Raw genomic sequence first — 14,227 nt, 5'->3', positions numbered from 1 at the left:
CGGGGGAGGGGCAGAGAGAGAGGGAGACACAGAATCGGAAGCAGGCTCCAGGCTCTGAGCCATCAGCCCAGAGCCTGACGCGGGGCTCGAACTCACGGACCGCGAGATCGTGACCTGGCTGAAGTCGGAGGCTTAACCGACTGCGCCACCCAGGCGCCCCTACCTACTTCTGTTTTGAGTTCACAGTGACTTGCCCCAGGTTGCAGAGTAAGTGGAGGAAGACCCAGGGTTCAAGCGCAGATCACTTTGGCTCCGGCACATGGCGTTTCCACTACTACCTGCCGACTCCACATCTGGTTAAGGATCCTGGCACTATCCTAAGGGTAAGGGGAAACCACAGGAATTTTAAGAGAGGTCCCGATATAATCAGTGACCATTGTTACAGGCACATAATGATTGGGAAACTATTGTCTTTTTTTTTAATTTTTACGTTTATTTTGAGAGAAAGAGGAAGAGAGAGAAACCAAAAGAGAGAATCCCAAGCTGATAGCACAGCTCAAACCCACGAACCGTGGGATCATGACCTGAGCCGAAATTAAGAGTGGGAGCTTAACCAACGGAGCCACCCAGGTGCCCCTAGAAAGTATTAACATTCATCCATGAATTAAGCACACACTGATTAATTACAATTCCTGAAAGGCAAGATGGTGAAAATGTTTGGTTTAGTTAACTTAGCCCTTAAATAACTGGGAAGCTGACCATGTGCCCAGTGTCTCAGCAGCTGGTGAATGGGAATTAGAACTGGTTGAAAGAAATGGTGTGTAAACAGCTGTTGGTTGAGGTTCGCAAGTTACTCCAACAATGACATCAATTTAGGAGACAGATGGCAAGGCAATAGAGGTGCCATAGATTTGTGGCGTCAGGTTGGAAAGGCCAGCTGCTTTTCACTGCACACAGTAGAAATCCATCTTTCACTTATTTTTAGTGACAAAGTTCTATCACAGACCTGCAGGAAATGATTAGATGTAGGGTGTATTACCTTACAAATGAGCTCTACCCTGACTACCTTTTTTTTTTTTTTTTTTCAACGTTTATTTATTTTTGGGACAGAGAGAGACAGAGCATGAACGGGGGAGGGGCAGAGAGAGAGGGAGACACAGAATCGGAAACAGGCTCCAGGCTCCGAGCCATCAGCCCAGAGCCCGACGCGGGGCTCGAACTCACGGACCGCGAGATCGTGACCTGGCTGAAGTCGGACGCTTAACCGACTGCGCCACCCAGGCGCCCCATACCCTGACTACCTTTTATGGATTGAATTTTGTGCTCCCAAAATTCGTGTGTTGAGGTCATCCCCCATTACCAGAACGTGACCTTACTTGAAGAAAGGGTCTTCACAGAGGTAATCAAGTTCAATAAGTCATTCGTGCAGGCTCTAATCCAGTATCAATGGTATATAACAGGCAGAGGCCTGTAACAGATGCTTCCCTCACACCCCTCGGAAGGAACCAGCCCTACCAACAGCCTGAGTTTGGACCTCTAGCCTCCAGAACTGTGAGATACATTTCTGTTGCTGAAGCCCACACTCTGGTAGTTTGTTACAGCTGACCTAGGAAACTCAGACACTGCTTTACTTAAAGTTGCAGCCACCCCTCTGGCACTGCTAGTCCCGTTTACCCTCTTCTTCTCATTTTTCAGTAGTATTTCTTATCTGTCAATCATCTGTCTTCCCTTGCCAAAATGAATGCTTCCCAAAGGATCTGTCTTAATTACTGATAGAGCCTCTGGCCTAATACAGTGGCTAGCTCATTGTAGTCATTCAATAAATACTTGTTGAATGACTTGAAGAAATAAACATGCATCCACTGAATCTAGAAAGGGGAATGCCATAAACTTATGGCCAGCCAGCACCTAAACGTACAGAGCTTTTGTAGCAAAGAGGAACGGGAGAGGACAGTTACTGGACGGTGAAGCAACAGTGCTTGCCACGTAGAAATAACATCCTAATAGATACCACAATTTATTACAGAGGGTTTTACTTGGAACTTGGTCACTGGAGCCTAAAAGGTGCACGCAAGACCAAAGGAATAAAAATACCAGACCGTTTTAAAGAACGACAGCGAAAGGTTTCGACCTACCACTGAACAAGTGGTATATACTTACTATAATGACGGGGTAACAACGCGGGGTGCCCGGCATAGTGTGGGCCAGGAGTCAGCCGACAATGGACATAGACCAAATCTGGCCTTCTGTCTACTTCTGTCATTTCAGTTTTACCAGAGCACAACCGTGCTCATTCACGTACATGTTGGCCGTGGCTGCTCTTGTGCTACAAGGGCAAGGGTCAGTAGTTGTGACAGACTGTGGCACACAAAACCTAAAACACTTACTAACTGATTGTTACGGGATGAATTGTCTCCCCCCCCAATTCCGATGCTGGAGTCCTAATCCCCAATAACTCAGAATGTGACTGGGGTCTTTCAAGTTTAAACATTTTAAATTAAAATAATGATATTAGGGTGGGTCCCCATCCAATGTGACTGGTGTCCGTAGGAGAGGAGAGGAGGACACAGGTACAGAGGGACAACCTTGGGAGGACACGGGGAAATGACCTCCTACAAGCCAAGGAGAGAGGCATTAGGAGAAACCAACTTGGTCAACACCTTGATCTCTGACTTTCAGCCTCCAGAACTGTGAGAAAATAAATTTGTTGTTGAAACCACTCTGTGGTACTTTATCAGGGCAGCACTAGCACACTTATTCCCTGGACTTTGACAGAAAAAGTCTGCAGGCCCCCACTGCAGGGAAATACCGGTGGGACGAAGTTTTGGCTGGAGACAGTCATGGACACGTGATAGGCAAAAGAACGGCCCCTGGAAGATGTCCACCCCCTATCCTCGAATCTCTGAATATGTTATGTTTATGGCAAAAGGGAATGAAGTTTGCTAATCCTGCGTTCCCCAAACGTGCCCAGTGTCATCCATACATCCTTAAGAGTGAAAGGGGGAGGGGCGCCTGGGTGGCTCAGTCGGTTGAGCGTCGGACTCGGCTCAGGTCATGATCTCACAGCTCGCGAGTTCGAGCCCCACATGGGGCTCTGTGCTGACAGCTCAGAGCCTGGAGCCTGCTTCGGATTCTGCATCTCCCTCTTTCTCTGCCCCTAACCCACTCGCATTCTCAGTCTCTCTCAAAAAAAATTAAACAAAAAAGTGAAAGAGGGAGACAGGAGGAGGCCAGAGGGAACAGGATTCAACTGTTGCTGCTTTTGAATATGGAGGGAACGGGCCACGATCCAAGAAATGCAGGTGGCCTCTCAAATCTGGAAAAGGCAAAGGAAAGGATCCTTTCCCAAGAGCCTCCAGAAATGGATGGATCCCTGCCAACACTTGTAGCCTCGTAAGACCCGTGCTAAACTTCTGACCTACAGAACTGTAAGATACATTTGTAGTTTAAGCCACCAAGTTTGTGGTAACTTACTGATCTCGTTTTGGGTCCTCTGTCCTCCTCTCTCTCTGCCCCTCCCCCGCTTGCACCCATGCACACGCGCTCTCTTTCTGTCTCTCAAAAATAAAAAACATTAAGAAATTTATATAAAAAAGAAAATGAATAGAATATGAGAAACTAGTATATAATTGTTTAACAAACCAGTGGGCAAAGGATGGTAACTACGTTTCAGTGTGAAGCTTTTCAGTCTTTCTGTCTCCATCTAGTATTTAATGTATCTAGGATTTATTTCACTTTAAAGGATGTCCTTGGTAGAGCAGTAAAAAGTAATTTTATTAAAGCAACTCTTGAGTACATATCTTCTTAGTCTCTGTGCAACAAATATTCTGTGCTGCATACTGAAGTTCCACAGTTGTCTAGAAAAAGCACTTGTGTGATTATTTGATCTGACAGCTTAACTTGACTAAAAGGAGAGACAAGGCACACTTAGGGATGTGGCATTTTCTCAAAAATCAACCAAGTGAGTTTGTCACTTCAAGGAAGATAAATGACAGTATTTTTTTTTTTTCCCCCAACATAAAGTTTGAGTTTTCAAGTGAAGAGAAGAGTTTTGGAAAACTTGTACTGCCACTGTGAATTTCACAGCTTCCCGATACTTTTAAGATCAATTATAATACTATTGAATAAGATTTTTCAAATTGTAAAATGAAACGTGTCAACATTGTGAACATCTGCATCAATCAGTGGATATTTTCCAAGTGACTAATTTATGATGCTACGAAAGCATGAATGAAACTATCCATTCAAAGTGCAAGACAGACAAATAGATTTTGACGTAATAGCGTGAAGTCACCAACGTGGTTTCAGACTGCACACCGCAACTAAGGTTTCCCTTGTTCAGCTTGTGCTATCCAAGGGTATCCACAGTTATCTGATAAGCGCATTAAAATATCCTGTCCTTTTCCGGGCGTCTGGGTGGCTCAATCTGAGCATTGGACTCGACCCTGCCTCAGGTCATGATCTCACGGTTGCTGAGTTCGAGCCCCACATTGGGCTCTGCGCTGACTGTGTGGAGCCTGTTTAGGATTCTCCCCGCCCCCCCCCCCCCCTTCAAAATAAACATTAAAAAAAAAAAACCCCAACCCTGTCCTTTTCCAACTGCGTACCTATACCTACGTGAGGCTGGATTTTCTTTAAATACTTCACAAAAACAAAACCAACACATGCAACAGATTGTGGGAGCAAACACGAGAATCCAGCTGCTTTCTATTTAGCTGGACATTTAAAAGATTTCCCGCAGGAGAAAAATGTAGAACAATGCCACAGCTCACTACTTTTTTTAAAGGAATATTCATTAAAGTGTCACGTTAACGTGTTACCATGAATTTTTGAGTTATTAAAGAAGAAACTTGGACTTTATAAGCATTTCGGAAACGCAGAGAACTCAACATTTTTACCTCTGTGCTGGTGCCGTGAGTTACTGTAAATCTCGGGGGGTCCTTAGGGCTGCCAGCGCGCCCCGACTCCCCACCCCAGAACCCGAGCTTCTCGGCAGCAGCGCCCCCATCCGGCGGCCCTCGCGCGGAGCCCTCCCCGCGCCGCGGGACCTCCTGCAGAGGCTGCTGGGAGTTGTAGTTCGCTCTGCCCCGGGGTCGCGCTGACGCATTTCCGGTGCGTCCCTTACGGTCGCGGTCGGCTGGGCCCCGGCCCCGAAGAATCTGGTTTCGGGGTCTGTGTCAGTTTCCCTTCTCGGTGGTGACCGGAGCCGAAGTGGGCTGGCCTCGTCTTCCCCGGGGGCCGTGGCCGAAGCACTCGGGCGGCCGCCGCAGAATCAGAAGGGAGGACGGAGCCAATCTGACTGCAGCTCCAGGAGGCGGAGGCAGCCAGTCTTCCCCGAGTCCCACGGCTGCTCGCGGAGGGGTTAGTGGAGCCGGACGCGCCCAGTCCCTTACGTTTCCAGGCAGCGGGACTGTGCAGACCAGTGTGACCCGGCTCCCTCCTGCCCGGCCTCGGAACAGCCGTCCGATCGCGGCTGTGTTGGCAAGGGGCGCGTGGGAGGCGGGGAACCGCGTGGCTCCGCGGGGCAAGCAGTCTCGCCGGCGGGAAGGGCGGGTGCTGGGGCCGCGGACCCTCCCTCTTTGGGTGCAGGAGGGTCTCCCCTGCTTGAGGGTGGGAGGGGCGGGGAGACCCTTCACGATTCTTTTTCCTCCGGGCAGCCCTCGGGTCCTGCCACCACCCGCGGGACGCACAGAACTGACCGTGGGGATGGCCACCAGGGTCCGGACAGCTGCCATCTGGGTGAGTAGGGGTGTTTCTCTCCTTTCTGAAAAGTGCTCCCTGAACTCCCGTCTTTAGCAGGGTGAGAGTTGGTCATGAGCTCCCTCTCCCCTCTCCTCTTCCAGGACGCTGGGCCTCCTTTAGAGGATGTTAGACTGTCCAGGAATACTTGGCCATTAGACTTTTTACAACTTTCAGTGTCCTTTCTGCCCATTTTGTATCCTGCGATTTGAGTTAAACAGAGGGTGATCATCTCTCGTCTCTTATATCCAAAGTATTTGAGCCTCATTTGAGAAATTCGGCACTCGTTTATTCTCTTATTCAACAGTTTTTATCGTCTTGTGTTTGTTGGACCCGGAGTCAGGTGCTAAGAGTGCAGAGATAAGTTCTTGTCCTGCTTTGTGAGAGCAGAGGTCTGGTGGGGCTGGTGGACAAGAGAACCTGGAGGCATAGTGACAAGTTAATAGGTACTCCAACAGGCTGCACAAGTGCATGGGGACACAGCAGAAGGTCAGTTTTGGAGGTGAGGGTACTCCAAGAAATGCTTCAGTGATTAATAAGAGATTCTTAACTGAGGTTTAAAAGGTGAATGTGAATAAGGGACTGAAGGTCAGCCTAGGAAAAGGAGGCCACATGCAACTTTGAGAGGCTTGAAATGACTTCGTATGTTGGTGAACTTTGATCACTTTAGGGTTGCTGAGGGTTTGCAGGTAGTGGTGAAATATAAAGAAATGAGGTCAGGGGCACCTGGGTGGCTCAGTGGTTAAGTGTCTAACTCTCGATTTCGGTTCAGGTCATGATCTCATGGTTGTGAGATCAGGCCCCGTGCTGGGCATGAAACCTGCCTAAGATTTTCACTCTCTCCCTCTGTCCCTCTCCCGCTCTCATGCATGTGTGCATGCTCTCTCTCTCTCTTTATCTTTCCGTCTTTCAAAAAAGAAAAAAAAGAGGCCAGAGCCATAGGCAGGGACCAGATCATAGAGGGGTTTGAAGATCACCTTAAAAACTTGGATTTTATTCTCTTGGGGAGAGAGATTTATTGGAGTGATTTCTCAAAGCACCTTGGGTTGGAGTAGTCTGCAGTGGGCAAGAGAAGACAAGGGTTTAAGTAAACTAGTAGTTTTGAGAAGAAAGATGGTAAAGAGGCAGAAGTGAGTCATGGGGATAGAAGGTATATCTCTATGCTAGCATGGAGGGAATGTTCTCAGTGGTATTACAATGATGTGTGGTGACAGTGGCTATGCTTGTGGTGAGCACAGCATCACACACACCTGTCGAATAACTGTTGTACACCTGAAACTAATGCAGCGTTGTGTATCAACTCTCCCTCAATAAGATAAATTAGTAAATAAGCAAGTTAGCAAAATATGTAGAAGAGACTAGTTTAAAAAGTGGGGGGGGGGGCAGAAGCATCTGGATTTGGTAACTAGTTGGGTGCTGGTTGTGAGGGAGACAGGAGAGCCAGGGATGGCTGCTGGAATTCTGCTCTGGGGGCCTGGGTTGGGAGTGGTAGCGTTCCCTGAGTCAGTGAGGACTGTTGGAGTTGTTTTGGGGGCTGGGGGGTGGACTTTTCTGTTTTATATGGATTGGACTCTCCCCTTGTTGAGGGCAGGTGAGTAAGCGTGTGTCTCAGGAGAAAGATCCGGACAGGTTGCACTGGTTAGGTATGGCCACATTAGCTCAAAGAGAGTGGTCAGGATGAGGAGCGACGAGGACAACGCCCAGGGGGTTGACGTGGGAAGGTAGCAGCGGAGGGGCTGGAGACTGGGAGGGAGCCCAGAAGAGACGAGAGAAAGCAAGAGACGTGTGTTTTAGAGTTAAAAAAAAAAAACCCTCAACACTGGTTGTCATGTGAGAGACGTCCCGGGGGGTCAAGTGACCTTAGGTCATAAAAGTTTAAATTGGATTGAGTGTGATGGTGGTGGTGTGTGTTGCTGGTAATATTTCCAGAACAGGGTGTGCGTGTGTCTGCACGTTCAGCAGGGAAGGAAGGGAAGGGAACAGCAGGTGGCTGCAGAGACGGGAATGGGGACGGTGATATAGAATTGAGGCAGTCGTGCCGCTGCAGTGGGAAGAGGGTGGGAAGAGGGTGGGAAGAGGGTGTGGGAAGAGAGTGGGAGCTTGGGGACAACCCAGTGAGATACCTTGGTACAAAATCAGTCTGAAAAGAAATAGGTTTCCTACTTACAAATACTTGCCAATTTGGGGAATACAGTGAAAGAAAATAGCCCATTTACAATGGCAAAAGATAAAATTGCTACAAACCTAAAACACGTAGAGGACTTGTGTCTGAAAGCTTTCCAACATTGCTATTTAACATTTACACGGTGTTTCCTATGTCCTAGGCGTGGGTCTAAGCACTTGACACGCGCAAATCAGGCTCCCAGCTCTGAGTTCTTAACGTGACAGTATTCACCCTTTCAAGATAAAGAGCATCCTAATAGATAGAAACCATACACTTCGGTTTTTGAAATGTTTGCTCATTTTTTCATTCTCTGGGTATTTGCTGAGCACCCACTATGTTCCAGGCCCCCTGCAAGGTCCCAGCCATGTGCTGTTGAACGAGACTGACAGAATCCATGCTCTTGGGGAGTTTGCATTCTGGTGGAGGGAGGCAGATGACAAAGTAAACGGTGAAGAAACTACTCAAGTAAAGAGAAGATGTCAGAGTTGAGTTATACGTAGAATTAAAACTGGTAATGTCAAAGATTGGGTGACTGGAGAAGGCCCCGCTGAGGAGGTGACATTAAGTCAAGGTCTGAGTTCCAGGAGCAGGTCAGCCATGGCAGGAGGATGGTCATGAGGTCGGAGAAGTCTTGTGCTTTTCTAACATGGAAGGAAGGCCTGTGTGACTGGGGATGTGGGGGAAGGGAAGGGAGCAGACACAGAGCTGGGCAGAGTCCAGATCAGGCTGGTAAACTAGTGTGTTACGAAAGGGGTCCACGTGACAGAGGTAGGTTTTTCAAAGACCCTTCTTAGGGGCGCCTGGGTGGCGCAGTCGGTGAAGCGTCCGACTTCAGCCAGGTCACGATCTCGCGGTCCGTGGGTTCGAGCCCCGCGTCGGGCTCTGGGCTGATGGCTCAGAGCCTGGAGCCTGTTTCCGATTCTGTGTCTCCCTCTCTCTCTGCCCCTCCCCCGTTCATGCTCTGTCTCTCTCTGTCCCAAAAATAAATAAACGTTGAAAAAAAAAAATTAAAAAAAAAAAAAAAAGACCCTTCTTGCTGCTGAGTAAAGAACGGTTGCAGATGGGCAGGAGTAGACACAGTGGTAGGAAAGGGGTGGCCGGTTAGGTCACGGCAGACGAGAGGTGGCGGAGGTTTCTTCTAGGAGGGTAGAGATGGAGAAACGGGACAGACTAGAGGCCGTTTGAAAGTAGAGCCCTCTTTCTGAGAACCACCTGACGCTTTCCTTGAGCCCGTTGACGTTTTTTCAGAATGACTTATTTTCTTTAAGCAGTCCTGTATTTTTTGCCATTCCGACCGAATTTGGTAATCAGTGTTTTACTAGGTGTGAGATGTGGTGCTAGGTCTTGTGTAGCTACGATTTAATGCCTTTAGTCAGGAGCCAAGTTATATCCTTGGTCGGTGTCGACTCACGATTTGAACTCAGGTTGGTGGCTTTATCCCCGTTTCCTTGGCCAGCGTCCTCTGCTGCTTCAGGATGTAGGCTGGGAATTTCTCAGGACACAGATTCCAGCATTCTGAGCCCTAACGGGAGTTACTGTTTACCTCTGAAGGGTTACTTCTCAGCTCCTCGGACCCCGAAGATGGCAAAAGTGGGACCAGTGAAGTATGTAGCTGTGCCCTGGGCAGAGTGGGTGGGAGTGGCCCAGTCTCTGGGGGATGATTGAGAGAAACTGGGTTTCTTTCTTTCCTTTTTTTTTTTTTTGAGAAGAACACTTCTTTTAATTATTTTACTTATTTTGAGTACAGAATTGTGGGTGTCCAAATTAGACAATTTTTGGTACTTCCTTTACAGCAGAGCCACATCGTGGACCCTGCGCTGTTTTCCTCCAGTAAACATAGCATGCCGGGTGCCTGTGACTGTTTCCCTGCACCCCCACTGCCTGGCACCTGCCTAGAGATAGTGCCTGCATATGAAACACGGTGCAGATGAACTGGTATCATTGAGACAGCTGATTTCTTACAGGATTGAAGCAGAAGTGAGGGACCTTACTGTTACTGTGTTTCATTTTTCATTCCTTTGCTACAAGTACACCTGTTTTTCCTATTAAAGGATGTCCTCAGGAAGTACCTTAAAATCATCTTCTACCTCGATTCATGTATCTTTTCAAAATAAAAATGTGTCAGACCGCATATCATATAGATAAAGTATATATAGAATTTTAAATGGGCTAGTTTTCAAAGTAATAGACTCAATTTAATGTAAGATTGCTCTGCTCAGAACTCTAGAAAGTATACCTTCAAAAGATCTATCTTTTGATCTTACTACAGTCTGGATCTTAGAGGCATTTTGTTTGTTCTGGTTTAGTATTTTACTTAAAATATTTATCACAGGGGGGGCGCCTGGGTGGCGCAGTCGGTTAAGCGTCCGACTTCAGCCAGGTCACCATCTCGCGGTCCGTGAGTTCGAGCCCCGCATCAGGCTCTGGGCTGATGGCTCAGAGCCTGGAGCCTGTTTCCGATTCTGTGTCTCCCTCTCTCTCTGACCCTCCCCCGTTCATGTTCTGTCTCTCTCTGTCCCAAAAATAAATAAACATTGAAAAAAAAAATTAAAAAAAAAATATTTATCACAGGGGTGCCTGGGTGGCTCAGTTGGTCAAGCTTCTGACTTCAGCTCAAGTCATGACCTCATGGCTTGTGAGGATCAGGTAATGATCTCAAGGCTCATGAGTTCGAGTCCTGCATCAGGCTCTGTGCTGATAGCTAGGATCCTGGAACCTGCTTCAGATTCTGTGTCTCCCTCCCTCCCTCCCTCCCTCCCTCCCTCTCTCTCTCTCTCTTTTTTTTTTTTTTTAATTTAAATATATTAAATTTATTGTCAAATTGGTTTCCATACAACACCCAGACTGGGTTTCTTTCTAAACATAGATGGCCTCACTCAGGGATGGGCTAAAAGCTGAAAGTGTGTAATATGCAAGAGACCCTTCCCCTGACATATATCCTGGGCCCATATTCTGGGCGTCTTATGGGTATCAAGGTGATACTTAGTAACTAGAAGACTTTGAGGAGTACGAATTCAGAGCAAAAGGAGGTGAGCGTCGGAAGTCACATTTCACTGAGGCCTCGTGAGCCTCTAGATCCCTGTTTGTTTCCTCTGAGGATGCTGAGCACTTACCGGCAGGTTTTGTGTTTTCACTCACTTTTGTTTGGCTCCTTTCTTCCACCGACTCTCCCCCGCCCTCCCGCCCCTTTAAATATGTTATTACAAATTCGAATCTAGTGAGTCTCCATTCCTGGGGCTTGGAAAGGTTTTCTGTTTCTCTGTCTCCAATAGGAGTTGACTTATTTATACCAGTGAACTCTGTCTGCGTGGTTCTCCAGGACCTCTGCCTCCGCGGACCCCTGTCGGCCACCATCACCGGCAAGACAGGCTGATATTCGTAGTTTGTCGTGCAGCGAGTTGGGGATTCAAAACTAATGTGAGCTGGAGCATGGGGGAGGGAAGGGAATTCTGCCAGAAAGGCCTTTCTGAGAAAGGTTGGCTGGTGCCCCTGTGTATACTGAACCGTATGTCTTTAGCTTTCCCCAGACTGATCCTTTTGGGGAATTAAAGGTTAAAACGTGGCAATGTTCATTCACTAACTACCCTTACTAACAACCCTTACTAAACACCTGTTTATATTCCAGGCACTGATTTGGCATGAGGATATGCAGGTCAGGGACAGCCCTGGCCCCAGAGATCACACGTCTTCCAGGAAGTTCAGAGAGGGAATAGAGTGCAGTGCGGGCAGCCGTGGGGTTGGAGCTGAGGCAGAAGGAGGCCCAGGGAGTGATGTTTGACAGCGTGTGCTGTGAAAGGAGGGGACGGTACGGTTTCAGAGAAGGCTGCCTGTGCGTGCAGGTGTTGGCAGCAGTAGGGACGAGGGGAGTGGCAGGGACAGTCCTGGAGCTCAGGCGGAGGAAGACCCCAGTTGCTGTGTCCTTCGCTGTTAGGAGCTTGGAGGGGAGAAATGACTTAAGTTGGTGGCTAGTTTGAATTCCAACCACCCCTCCTTAGCTGGCCGTGAGCAGGCTCCTCGTCCTCTCCAGACAGCTCCAAAGTACATTTTCCTGATGCCTTGAGCCTGTAACGATTGTGGAATCACCTTTATTTCCGGGAATTCTTTTTTGCCTTAAAGTCTGTTTTATGTCCATATAGCTGTTGGAGCACCTTTTGGTTGTTTGCTTTATCTTTTGTATCTTTATATTTTAGATACGCCTTTTTAAAATTCACTGCTTGTTTTTAATCTGTCAATCTTTTATTTTAACTGGAACACTTTATGATTAATGTAATTACTGATATGTTTGGGTTTAAATCTACCATTGTACTTGCTTTCTATTTGCTGTACTTGATCTGGGTTTTTTAACTTTTTGTTTTTTCTTCTTCTGTCTTGCCTTTATTCTTTTCCCTCTCCGTAGAGGTTTGGGAGTTATACATACAATTTGTTGCTTTAAAATTAAAGAAAACACTTAATGGCTACTTTCTGGATAATTTCTTCTAATTTGTCTTTCACTTGACTAATTCATTCTAACCTGCTATTAAACATATTTTGGTCAGAGCTCCTGGGTGGCTCAGTCGGTTCAGCGTCCGACTTTGGCTCAGGTCATGATCTTGCAGTTCGTGGGTTTGAACCCCATGTCGGGCTCTGTGCTGACAACCTGAAGCCTGCTTCAGATTCTGTGTCTCCCTCTCTCTCTGCCCCTCCCTCGACTCTCACTCTGTCTCACTCTCCGTCTCTCAAAAATAAATAAACAAAAAAAATTTAAACACACTTTGGTTAATATATTTTTTCCGTTTCTAGTAACCCTTTTTCTTTTTCAAATATGCTTGCTAAATCATCAATTGGAAAGTTTGCCTTTGTCTCCTTGAATATAATACGATGTTCGCTTTATAGTCAGTGTCCATTGATCCCAGTGTCCATTGGCTTTGATTGTTTCTTTCTGTTGTTTGTTGACTTTTGTTAGTTTTGTTTCTGTCATCTTGTTCTCTGAAAGTTTCATTATTTTGTGTGCTGGTCACTGTGCTTGAAAAATTCTTTTAAGGAAAAGGTTAAGGTACAGGATGAAGGTACCTTACTCTAGATGTGCATATAGTTTTGCTTTTTTCCCCATCTGCTTTTTTTTTTTTTTTTTAAGTTTATTTTGAGAGAGAAAGAGAGCGTGCATACGAGCAGGGAAGGGGAAGAGAGAGCGGGACGGAGAGAATTCCAGGCAGCCTCCAGGCTCAGCATGGGAGCCTGATGCAGGGCTTGATCCCACAACCTCACACTATGAAGTCATGACCTGAGCCGATATCAAGATTTGGATGCTTGACTGACTGAGCCATCAGAGTACCCGCCCCCCCCCCCCCCCCATCTGCTTTTGAGCACTGTCAAGGGCAGCTGCTTCGCTCTTGTCCTGAATTTGTAAGGAGTGGCCAGGTACATGCTTAATTCTTTCCCAGGGTTCCCTCAGGAGTTGTATCATGGTTACCTGCGTGGCTGACTACAAGGAGTTTTTTGTTTGGTTTTCTTATTGTTAATTTGAGTATGATTAAGAAATTCCTAAATCTTAATATATTCAGTTAGTTTCAATCAGTTGTAGTCCTTATTCTTTTAGAGGGTTACATTGCCCCAGCTTTGGCCAGAGGAAGCCTCTTCAGCTTGGCCCTGAGCTCTTTTGAAATGACTCTGTTAGTCTGTTAGTCTGGCTTCCTCACTTTTGGGCCCAACAAGACATTCTAGGCTCATCTGATTCTTTCCTGTCCCGGATCTGGAATCAACGTTTCCTCCTGGGAACCTGATACCTTTTGGTAGGTTAATATGCTCCGCGACCACAACTGATCCTGGGTGTCATCGCTTCTAGGCTGTTTCACTAGGCAGACTTAGGAGTCTTTGGAAAGGAAAAAAAGCATGGTTCGTATTGGTATTTCCAATTTAAATTAGAGTTTTCCCTTTCTAAAAATTGCTAATTACTCTCTCTTTGGTGGAAGTAACTCAAGTGTTCCCTGAAAGAGAAATGGAAAAGCCAAATTGTGTGTGTGTGTGCGCACGGGCGGACACAGATGCCCATGGAACGTGATTCAGCCTTAAAAAGAAAGGAAATCCTGACACCTGCGGCAACATGGATGAGCCTTGCGGATACTGTGTTTAGTGCAATAAGCCAGTCGTGGAGGGACGAATATGACATGATTCTCCTTCTGTGAGGTTCCCAGAGTTGTCAAAATCAAACCGAAGGTAGAGTGATGGTCGTCCGGGGCTGGGGGCGGGGGGAGGGGGGAGTTATGTTCAGAGGATACAGTTTCCGTTTTACAGATGAGAAGGGTTCTGGAGAGGAAGGTGGTAATGACTATGTAACACTGTGAATGTACTTACTTCCACGGAACTGTACTTTAGAAATGGTTAAGATAAGTTTTATGTTACGTGTAT

At 47.0% G+C, this 14,227-nt stretch overlaps 1 protein-coding gene across 1 annotated transcript in view; it reads left to right on the top strand.

Moving 5' to 3' along the window:
* Positions 1-5,042: 5,042 nt before the first annotated feature.
* The window catches only part of ZNF268 (zinc finger protein 268), a 32,261-nt gene continuing 23,076 nt past the window's right edge, over positions 5,043-14,227 (top strand). The window contains exons 1-2 of the mRNA XM_045457113.1: positions 5,043-5,301; positions 5,598-5,679. Coding sequence (XP_045313069.1) covers positions 5,647-5,679 — 33 coding nt within the window. The 5' untranslated portion in view covers positions 5,043-5,301; positions 5,598-5,646. The remainder of the gene's footprint in view (positions 5,302-5,597; positions 5,680-14,227) is intronic.

Source organism: Leopardus geoffroyi, chromosome D3 (genome assembly GCF_018350155.1).
Source record: "Leopardus geoffroyi isolate Oge1 chromosome D3, O.geoffroyi_Oge1_pat1.0, whole genome shotgun sequence".
In the NCBI taxonomy this organism is placed as follows: domain Eukaryota; kingdom Metazoa; phylum Chordata; class Mammalia; order Carnivora; family Felidae; genus Leopardus; species Leopardus geoffroyi.
Note: the sequence above shows the minus strand (reverse complement) of the source record. Positions and strands in the feature narration are given on the sequence as shown.